Consider the following 10,807-nt stretch of genomic DNA (forward strand, 5'->3'; position numbering starts at 1 on the left):
TTGGGATAATTTAAAACAGAAAAACCACTTAACAAAATTCTGTTAAGGTTTTCAGAAAAACAATTGGTTGATTTTTCAAAATAACCAACTGATTTTTGTTTCACAGCAAAGGTAAAGGCAAAGCTTTTCCAAATCAGTTTAAAATCCACTAAGTGTCAAAAACCTGTTGTTTCGAAATTTCAACCTGTTGTTTCGAAATTTCAACCTGTTGAAATTTCACTTCCTTTTAGAAAACCCATCTTTTCAAAATGTTAAAGATTCAATTGAGCTTGGATCATCTTAAGGAGTTAATTAACAAGTCTCAAACAACTAGACACACACACACAACAACAACAAGGTCTTCAAGCTTTCCACTTGGATTTGGAGACATCAAAGCATCTTGTTCAATAATTGTCACCGCCACATTATCTCCATTGCAGCCACAATTTCGTTTACACTCCCTTATTTTTTTTATTTTTAAAGATTTTAATTCTAATTTTAATTAGTATTTGATTTACAATTATTTATATAGATAATTAATTTTACTATATTGTATTTGGAATATAAAGTATTATGTTTAAAATTAAAATAATTGTAATATGTTAAACGTATTGGTATTGAGTCCGGGGATGATTGATCGTGGGTAATGTGTACTGTGTTTTATAATGTATTGTGTTTGAAATATAATGTAACATGTTAATTTTTGTATTATTTTTTTAATTTTTATATGTTGAATGCTTTGGTATTGGGTACGAGCGCGATCGACTCTCGGTAATGTATATTAGATGCTTTACCAATGCATTTTACAATTTATTTTGTCAAGTAAACAATGCATCATCAATGATTTACCAATGCATTTCAGATGCTTTATTTATAAGATGCTTTACCAATGCATTTCAACCCTTCCCTCAAACTGTATTTACCTATATATTGAAACCAATATTTCAAAATTATATTTGGCATAGGTTACATAAATTTGCTTCTTCTTCATCACTTGAAGAGGAGCTTGATGAGTCATCATGATAAGCTCTTTTTCATTTTCCTTTCTTCTCATGCTTCTTGTAGTTTTTCCTCTTTTTGTTGGGACATTCAGTATTAATATGACCTTGTTCACTATATCCAAAGCATGTATATTTGTAAGTGTTAAACTCAGTAGGTTTCTTGTTATCATACCTGTTGAATGAGTCACTTTTGTTGTTTCTCTTCTTTAGGAACTTGCTGAATTTCTTAAACAACAACCTAAATGTTTCCTCTTCACTCTCATCAGTTGAGTATTGACAGTTTTTGTTCCCAGCAGCTTGACTTGATCCAAATTCTTCTTTTGTCATAAGACAAACCTCTTTTCTGGATTGTGAAGAGAAAGATTCAACAAAAGAATCTTCTTTGTCCATCAAGGCATTCCTTGGATTCTTGTGATACTCTTCAAGGGTATTCCACATTTCTTTGGTAGAACTACATTCTGAAACCTTGAGCAATTCATTAGAATCAAGTGCAGATACAATGATGTTCATAACTACACAATCAAGATGTTCTCTTTCAGAAGAAACATTTTCAGATATAGGCATGAGATAGCTATTTGTAATAACACTCCAGATTTTTCTATCTATAGATTCAACAAAGAATTTCATTCTAACCTTCCATAATTGATAATTCAGTCCACAAAACAGAGGTGGCTTGTTAATTGAGGCACCCTACCCAAAAGGTAGTTTTTCAGCCATAGAAAAAAGATTTAGGATCGAAAACTTGAATAACTTTCAAGAACTTAGCTCTTGATGCCAATTGTTGGAATATATGGCCTTAAACGAGGGGGGGGGGTGAATTATTTAAGAGGGATTTTCGCAAACTTTGAAGGTATAATGAAAATCAATGCTGAATTACAGAGAATGAATCAAGGAAACAAATACCCAAAATTGTTTTAAGATGATATCAGAAAAACAATCGGTTATTTTGTCGAAACAATAGGTTATTTTTATCAGTAGTTAATAAAAACAACTTAAAACAGATATATGTGAGATCAGGGAAAGAGAGAATCACACAAACAGATTTATACTGGTTCACTCTTATACCAAGAGCTACATCCAGTCCCCAGAAACCACTGGGTAATCCACTATGCAATCAAAACCAGATTACACACATCACACACCAAAGTAGTGACCTTGAACCCCTCAAGAAATACACTACCTTTGGCAAACCACACCAAGAATGTTGATCTTGAACACCTCAAGAACACACAACACTCCTTGGCAACACAACTACAGAAATACAGTAATCAAGGAAGAAGGGAATAGAATACACCTGGGTATTACAAAGCTTAGAGTTCAGAATTACAACCCAATTCTATTCCACACACATAAGAATGATCCAAAGCTTTTTCAAATCTTGGAAAAACTGTTTTGATAAACTCTTTCTCTTAGTCCAAGATTAGGAGCGTAAAACTACCTTATATAGACCAACCAAGTGGTCAAAAGCATTTAATAAAGGAGCCAAGTTAGTTAGGATCATTTAAAAGATATTAAAACCGCTTAACAGAATTCTGTTAAGGTTTGTAGGAAAACAATCGGTTGTTTTGTCGAAACAATCAATTGTTTTGGTTTGACAGCAAAGTCAACCAAGTTTTTCAAAACCTTTTCAAAAACTGCTAAGGTAAAACAACCTATTGAAATTTTGACAGCTTTTTAGAAAACACATATTTTCAAAAGGTTAAGATTCAAGTGGACTTGGATCATCTTAAGGAGTGAATTAACAAGTTTCAAACAACTAGACAACACACACACACCCAACAACAATGTCTTCAAGCTTTCCTCTTGGATTTGGAGACATCAAAACATCTTGTTCAACAAAAGTGTGATTCCCTCCCTTGTTGAATCTAAAACTAATGTGAATTAAAACCTTTTTTGAAATTAAGTGTTTTTCCAGCTAAGTGAAAAACAATATGTTGTTTTGTCGAATCAACTGGTTGTTTTACTATTAGGAGTTTTTGAAAAAGGTTGAAAGCTTTTTGATTTGGTTGACTTAACTGTCAAACCAAAACAATCGGTTGTTTCGTGATTTCAACCGATTGTTTCTTTGAAAATCCTAACAGAATTCAGTTTTCAATGCTTAAGTTGTTTTAAATGATTTCTTACTGAATACGCTCCTTCATTATATGCTTTGACTAATCTTTGGAAAATATAAATGGTTTCTTTATGTTTTCAAACATGTAAAGAACAACTTTAAGAAATTCAGTTTGACAAATTTGTTTTTGAGATCTCAAGATTCACATCAAGCTTTGGATTTTCAATTGAGAGTGGAATAGGATTGCAATTGTATTCAATTCAGATTGTACTGTGAACAGGTGTAATCCTTTCTAAACCTACTGTATTTCTGATGTTGTGTTGCCAAGGAGTGTTGTGTGTTCTTGAGGTGTTCAAGATCAATACTCTTGGTGTGGTTTGCCAAAGGTAGTGTGTTTCTTGAAGGGTTCAAGGTCACTACTTTGGTATGTTGTGTTTTTGTAATTTGGTTTCATTACATAGTGGTTTACCCAGTGGTTTCTTGAAACTGGATGTAGCTCTTGGCTTAAGAGTGAACCAGTATAAACTGTTTGTGTGATTCTCTCTTACCCTGAATTCCTTTAAATTTTGTTTTAAGTTGTTTGATATTTGAACTAATATAAACTACCGATTGTTTTTCTGTTGCTTTCCTATATAATTGTTGATGTTCTAAGGTAACTTGATTCCTGTTCTGGATTTATACAAAAAATTTCATTAAACCTTCAAAAGCTTTCAAAAAGTCTTTAAAAACAATTCACCCCCCTCTTCTTTAAAGGCCATATATGTTAGAAAAGATGGCTTTAAACTAGAGGGGGGTGAATAGTTTAAAGGGGTTTTCGCAAACTTTTCAAAAACTATAATGAATTTATCTTAGAAACCAATTGATTCAGCAATTCAGTTAGCCAAAACAGCAAGCAAAAGCTGTAGTACCAGAAAAACAATCGGTTCTTTCGTAGAAACAATCGGTTGTTTATACCAGGAAACAACAAATAAACTGAATTTAAAGAGTTAGAGATAGAGAGATTGTACACAGTTGTTTATACTGGTTCACTCCAAACCAGAGCTACATCCATTCTTCTCAGAAACCCTGAGGATATCCACTAAGCAACCACACCTTGATCACTTACACAACAACCAAGAGAATGACCTTGAACACCTCAAGAAACACACTCTCCTTGACCAACACTAAGATTGCTGATCTTGAACACCTCAAGAACACACAGCCAATCTCAGCAAACACAGAAACGAAATTGTTCAACAGAGTACAAAGATTACACTTGTTACAGATGAATATCTGAAATCAATACAAGTAGAATCCTATTCCAGCACCTTGATCAATCACAAACTCTTAGCAATCTCAGCTCTTTGAAAAACTCTTTAGAAAAACTTTGTCAAAAGATTCTTAATTCTCAAATCTATTTTTCTTAATATATTCAAAGATGTAGTTTGTTATCAAATCTTAACAAACTCTTAAATTGCATTAAAAGATTGGTCAAAAGCATTTAATGACTGGAGCGTATACAGTTAAAGCATTTAAAGCTCAGTCAAACACAAAACAGTTTTTCTGTTATGATTCCAAAACAAACTAATCCTGCCGCTTGACTTGAGTGCAAGAGTCTTGCCACGTTAAAAGATCTCTCCTCTGGATCAGCTTCGCACCACGTTAGCTTTTGCTCTTCACGCCTTAATTCCTCGCAAGAACCTGAAGAAAACAAAGTGGCGCCACTGCGGCCGATCGCGCTCCGACGCCCAAGTCAGTGGAGGAATCACCAAAAACTCAGAGAGAATATCTCAACTCAAGGAACCGTGCGTAGTGAATCTCAGTGTACTGAAAAGCGTTCTGAACACGTACCTCAAAAATCTGTTAAGTGTTCCTTATATACCTGAGCCTTTTCTCTCTCCTGACGATTACACCTCTAGACGCGTGGCTCACATCCAGCTGTACACGTGTCACCATCTAGAGCTTCCACAACTTGAGCGTCACTTCTACTCTTCTCGGCATTCGACTAAGTTATCCATACAGGGAGTAACTCGGTGCACGGCTTTCCTTGGAGCGCGACCCCTTAAGTTGCGAGTACCGGGTGCCACCACGTGCACCATCTCCGTGGTCTCGCATGCCGCCATCACGATCTGCTTCACTTGCACTCCATGCATGTTCTGGGAAACTGTTCCCTCGACCCGACCTCTGGCTAGGGTGTGATCATCTGATAACCTCATCCTCCGCTGCTACGTGACAAACATATAACTCGTCTTCCATACTTGTACCTCCTGGAAACCTTAAATAAGCTTTCCTGATCGTTCGGCGATGTGCCCCTTTCGGCGGTGTGTAAACCACCTGATCTCCTAGCATTCCCCAGCGATCTCTAACCACCTGATCTCCTAGTACTCACATACGGCGACTGTGACGCAACTCTGGTGACCGCCGGTTACGCACATTAGAGATCGGAGAACGCCACTTCAGCGATCGGCGACTATACTGACTTCCCGATTTACTTCCCTTCTGTCGGCCAGGTGTCCCGTTCAACACGCCTATATTGTCGCTTGCTGCCACGTCATCACACCCGATGACCTGATCGGTACACAAACAATCGGTTGTTTCCTCGAATCAATCGGTTGTTTTGGTACTTAACAGTTTCAACCTTTCAAAAACAGTTTTCAATCTTTCTCAAAACACCTAAGTATAAACAATCGGTTGTTTCGACAAAACAATCGGTTGTTTTAACTTAGTTTGAAAAACATTTTCCTTTCATAAAGATTGAGAGGCTAATTGCTTTAGATTTAATCACAGGGTGGATTACAACATATAAACTACCCCAGAACAAAGCTCATTTCTTCCATTTTCTTTCCTTTGCAGTTCCTGCGATGGCTCACACAAAGTCCACCGCTAATCCTCCTTCCTCATCGCGAAACCCTCCTCCCAAAACTCGTAGGGTTATCCCTGGGACAAACCCTCCACCAACACGCAACCCCCCACGAGCCTCTGGTGCTCCTTCCACACAGGGTGAGAGGCCTGCCTCTTCTCGTGCCATCCTTACCCAAGCAACTCCACCACAAGCCGGGGGAGTCTCCCTTCCTCCACAGGACTACCAAGAGCTCTACCCTTGGGCCACCCCAACTCTACTGAAGGAAACCTCGTCTATAAATACTGAGGTGGGGGTGCTTCGTCTGAAGAAAGGGGATCAACCCAACCTTTCATTTCACAAGGAGCACGATGACAATGTGACGGTGCTGCCTTGCCTCCCTGGAGAACCAATTTGTGCGGACGATAAGGGGAAGAACGACGAGTTGTTCTGCTTCGTCTACGCCACGCTGTTCAAGAAAGTGAAACTTAGGTTTCCTTTCACTCGTTTCGAGAGGGAGCTGTTGACCGAGCTCGACATCGCCCCTTCCCAGCTCCATCCCAACAGCTGGGCATTCGTGAGGGCGTTTCAAATCCTTTGCGCGCACTTGGGGCTGCCGGTTTCGGTTGATGTCTTCCTTTTTCTATTTGAGGCAAAGAATCCTGGAGATCGCCTCTGGGTCAGCTTGAATGGAATTGTTGGGAGGTCAATCCTCTCCATCTTCCAGCAATCCTACAAAGACTGGAAGGGGAAATTCGTCAAGGTGTGCCAGAACGACCAAGACCCTTCGTTGCTTGATGGCTTCCCCTTGTATTGGGTAAACAAGGGGAAAAAGGATTCCATGGACAATTTCAGGAGAGCAAGAAGTCCTGACGACATGGGGGATTTGGACAAAGACCTTTGTCTCTTCTGGAAAAGTGTGGCTTCTGCCAACATCACCTTCCCCATTGCTCTAATAATCTCCTTCGAATTCCTCGAGGGCCAACTTGAAGTGTACATAGGTTAGCCCTTACCCCAACACCAAGACTCTCATTTTGTGTTGAAACTGTCTTAGCATTTCTACCATTCTGTCTTTGGCATTCTGTTTGTTCTGTACTGGTCTTGATCATTCATCCATGTGCTATTTGCTTATGTTATTTTTGTATGTATATACTTGTATGTTCTGCTTCTGCTTTGGGGCATACTCATCTATTTTTTACCTTGTGCAGACGCAATGTTGGGAAAAGGAAAGCTGGCAGAATTGAGGGCGATCGCTCGATCCCACAAACTTGCGGCGGGCTCCCAAACTGTGCCCAACTCGGTTGTGGAGATCGCCGCTGCCCAAGGAAAAACTCCTCCCCGAGGTCCAACTCCTTCTGGGGCCCTACCCGCCCAGAAAGGAAAAAACTGGTGTTGAAGAGACCAAAGAGGAAGACCCCTCAGGTGGTGTTGGAGGAAGAAGACGACGATGAAGACACCGAGGATGGTCTCATCACCAAGAGGAAAAGGGTAACCACCTCTACACCACCTGCACTCCCAACACGAACGCCGCCATCACCTCCAGCTCCGCTAGAACCAGTCCAAGCAGCACCACTGGCCGCCGCGCCCCCAGTTGTCGAAAGCAGCGGCCCTAACTATGCAGAGAACCCTCCAAGCGCCTCAACACCATTTGTATCTGTTGGAGAGGGTCCTCCTTCCATCACATCCATCGGTGGGGCCGCACTAGAAGAAGATGAGGGTGCCCAGGCTTCCCCAATGCCTATAACAGAAGCCCCAGCCTCACCACCACACCTTGAAGCCCCCCTTGTTGTACAAGCTTAAGAGGGTGGTGGTGAAAGTCAACATCAAACTCCACCAGCACCTCTAGCATCAGCCTCAAGTCTCCCAGATTCCTTCAAGGAGACCTTGGGACCCTTCGCAGCTCAGCTAAAGGCCATGGCGGAAGGTTTCCCTTCGCTTGTAACAAGAGCTGCGACGGATTCGCTCAAGAGGCTCCAACAGGAAAATCTCGAGCTCAAAGAGTCGAATCTCATCATAAAGACTGAGGCTGAAAAGCTCACATGCAATCTACTGATTAAGGAGATGGAACATTCAAGGATGGAGGATGCGCTGGAAGCGGAACTAAGGAACACACGCAAGGAAGCCTCCGATCTGCGCCAAAAGCTGCACACTCAACTCCAAGAAAAGATTGACTTGGAGAGCAAACTAGTCCCATTTAGGGTCAAAGTGGCAGATTTGGAGGCTGCACAAAAAGCTGAGGCTTCCAGGGTGGAGAAGATTGAAAAAAGATCAGCAGAGAGGGAGGTCCTCTTGGGGAAGGTCGAAGCTGAGAGGGACAAGGCTCTCACTGAGCTCACCGAAGCTCGTAAGGAAACTGAAAGAATTGCTACAGAGCTGGCCCAAGCTCGTGAGTTGAGAGAAGAGTTGAAGAAACAGGCGTACGAGCTCAACCAAAGCGCTGCTCAAGTCCTCACCGCCGGGTTTGACGCCGCTCTGGAGCAAATGGCATGCCAATATCTGGAGCTCGACCTCTCCATGTTATCGATCTGCAACGAAGTGGTGGATGGGAAGATTGTGCCTTCTGAAGACTAACTGCTTTCCCCCATCACCTCCTCTTTGAAAACCTTGAATTTGTCTTTTGTTTGTAATATTTGAACTATGCACAACTTTGTTGGCGATGTATATATGACCTTATTTATTTTTTTTATTAGAGCGCTATCTTCTATGTTTTCACTTGACTTGGTCTTCTCTCTCTCTATCTGCTGCGCGATCGACCAACATAACTGGTAATACTCATTCAACTGGAGTAACTCATCGTTACCTGAACTTAACCCTTCACACACTGCTTTAACTCGAGCAAACTGTTAACCTTATAACAAACTTAACAAACTGTTAATTCAAAGTAAACTCGAGCCACCATCAATTATCGGCGATGACTTATACTTATACTTAAGGTAACAAACCTTATCGCAAAATCACTTGCTAGGCAGCAGGTTTTAACTCAATCTAATATTCTAAACACAGCTTACCTGATCTGCCAAGTGAAGTTCACGCTTCTCCTGTCATCGCCGGAAATTCCTCCGATCTGGTACTCGCCATACAACCCCCTCACTATCTCAACCTTCACGCCATAGGGTTCTGGCGATGTTACCCTCTTTTGCATAACTTGATCATTGTTCCCTCATCTGGGGGCAAAGGCGCCTTTCGGATCCTTCTCTACCTCCCTGAGTTTTAGAACAATGATCTGGATAGTGAGGTGTTCTCTGCGAACCTATCTCAGCTATCCTTTAACTTCTTCCACCTTTCACGCCGTACCTGAACTCGTTCAAGACGAGAAGGATTTTATCTATCTTCACACCGCCCGCAAGCGTGGAAGCTTTATCTGGTCTTACTGGGTCAACATTGATGTTTCACTTAAAGGGGAAAAGGCGTTTTCCATCAACCTTCCCTTCCCGCCGTTTAAGGTCATGAACACCCTGACTTTTCAGTTTCATCTTGCCTGAACTCACTCTAAGGTGAGAAGGACTTTCTCTGGTGCCTCAACTTGCCCAGGGTGTACATCTCCTCCCCCCTGGATGCACTGAGGACTTTTAATCTTGCCTCAATCTGCTTATGCAAAGAGGTCTTTCAATCTGTTCTTGCCTGCACTCGCTCAAAGGCGAGGAGGACTTCTCCTCTTTCTCGCCTGCACTCGCTCAAAGGTGAGGAGGACTTCTTCTCTTTCTCGCTTGCACTCGCTCAAAGGCGAGAAGGTATTCTTCTTTTCTCGCCTACACTTCGCTCAAAGGCGAGGAGGACTTCTTCTCTTTCTCGCCTGCACTCGCTCAAAGGCGAGGAGGACTTCTTCTCTTGCCTCAAGACGCACGAGAGCGTTGAGGGCTTTAAACATTACTGGTGCCTCCGATCGCCGAAAGACGATGAGGTCTTTAAAACTTTTAACTATTGCCGCCGATCGCCGTGTCAACAACCCGCCCCTCTGCTGGCCTGGGCTCCACACCGGGAGGCGGCGTTGTGGTGGTGTAGCTCACCGACCTCTTAGTCTTGAGGCTATTTTCATAACACTTCTTTGCCTCCTTCTGGTCAGACCTTATGGTGATCACCACTCCCTCCATTGACGGCAACTTAACTTTCATGTGCCTTGTTGAGGGCACAGCTCCTATCCTGTTGAGGGTCGACCTTCCCAATAGAATGTTATACGCCGAGGGGGCATTCACGACGAGGTACTTGATCTTCTCCGTTCTCGAGGCCGCCTCATCCGTGAATGTAGTTCTCAACTCAATGTACCCCCTGACCTCCACCTAGTCGCCACCAAACCCGTACAAGCATCCTCCATAAGGCCTTAACTGGTCAAGGTGTAGTTGCAACTTGTTGAAAGTCGGCTAGAACATGACATCTGCCGAGCTTCCTTGATCCACCAGCACCCGGTGGACCTTCCTTCCCGCCGTGACTAGCGAGATAACTATGGGATCGTTGTCATGAGGCACAACGTCCCTAAGGTCCTCCTTGGTGAACGTGATGTCCACATCCGGCGAGTGATCCTCGAACGTTTCTACTGCCATCACAGACCTTTCATATTTCTTCCTCTGTGATGCAGTACATCCACCCCCTGAGAAACCTCCAGCTATGGTGTGGATCTCGCCGTGAATGGGCGCCTCATGCTCCTGGCCCTCACTGCTCGCCGGCTGCAAGCTCGACGCTTGCCCCGTTCTCTTATCCAGCAAGTAATCCTTCAAGAAACCGCACTTGACCAATTCGGCGAGTTGGTAACCCAGAGCCAAGCACGAATCAAGGGAGTGACCAAAACTTTTGTGGAATTCGCACCATGTGTCCGGTTTTGGTCCCAACACCTTGTCTGAAACTTTCTCAGGCACTTTAAGCCTGGCAGCTATGTTGAGGATGGCGATCAGGTCTGCCAATCCCATGACGAACTCGTACCTCGGGGGGCGGTTGAACTCTCTAGGGCGCCCTGGCCCTCTC

General features: G+C 42.5%; 1 protein-coding gene across 1 annotated transcript; it reads left to right on the forward strand.

Moving 5' to 3' along the window:
- The first annotated feature begins 7,765 nt into the window (after positions 1–7,765).
- Positions 7,766–8,422, forward strand: LOC137809088 (filament-like plant protein 1). The gene has a single exon (XM_068610230.1). It carries the CDS (start codon positions 7,766–7,768, stop codon positions 8,420–8,422), a length of 657 nt encoding a protein of 218 aa, XP_068466331.1.
- Positions 8,423–10,807: the final 2,385 nt, after the last annotated feature.

This window comes from Phaseolus vulgaris, chromosome 2 (assembly GCF_000499845.2).
Source record: "Phaseolus vulgaris cultivar G19833 chromosome 2, P. vulgaris v2.0, whole genome shotgun sequence".
Taxonomy (NCBI): domain Eukaryota; kingdom Viridiplantae; phylum Streptophyta; class Magnoliopsida; order Fabales; family Fabaceae; genus Phaseolus; species Phaseolus vulgaris.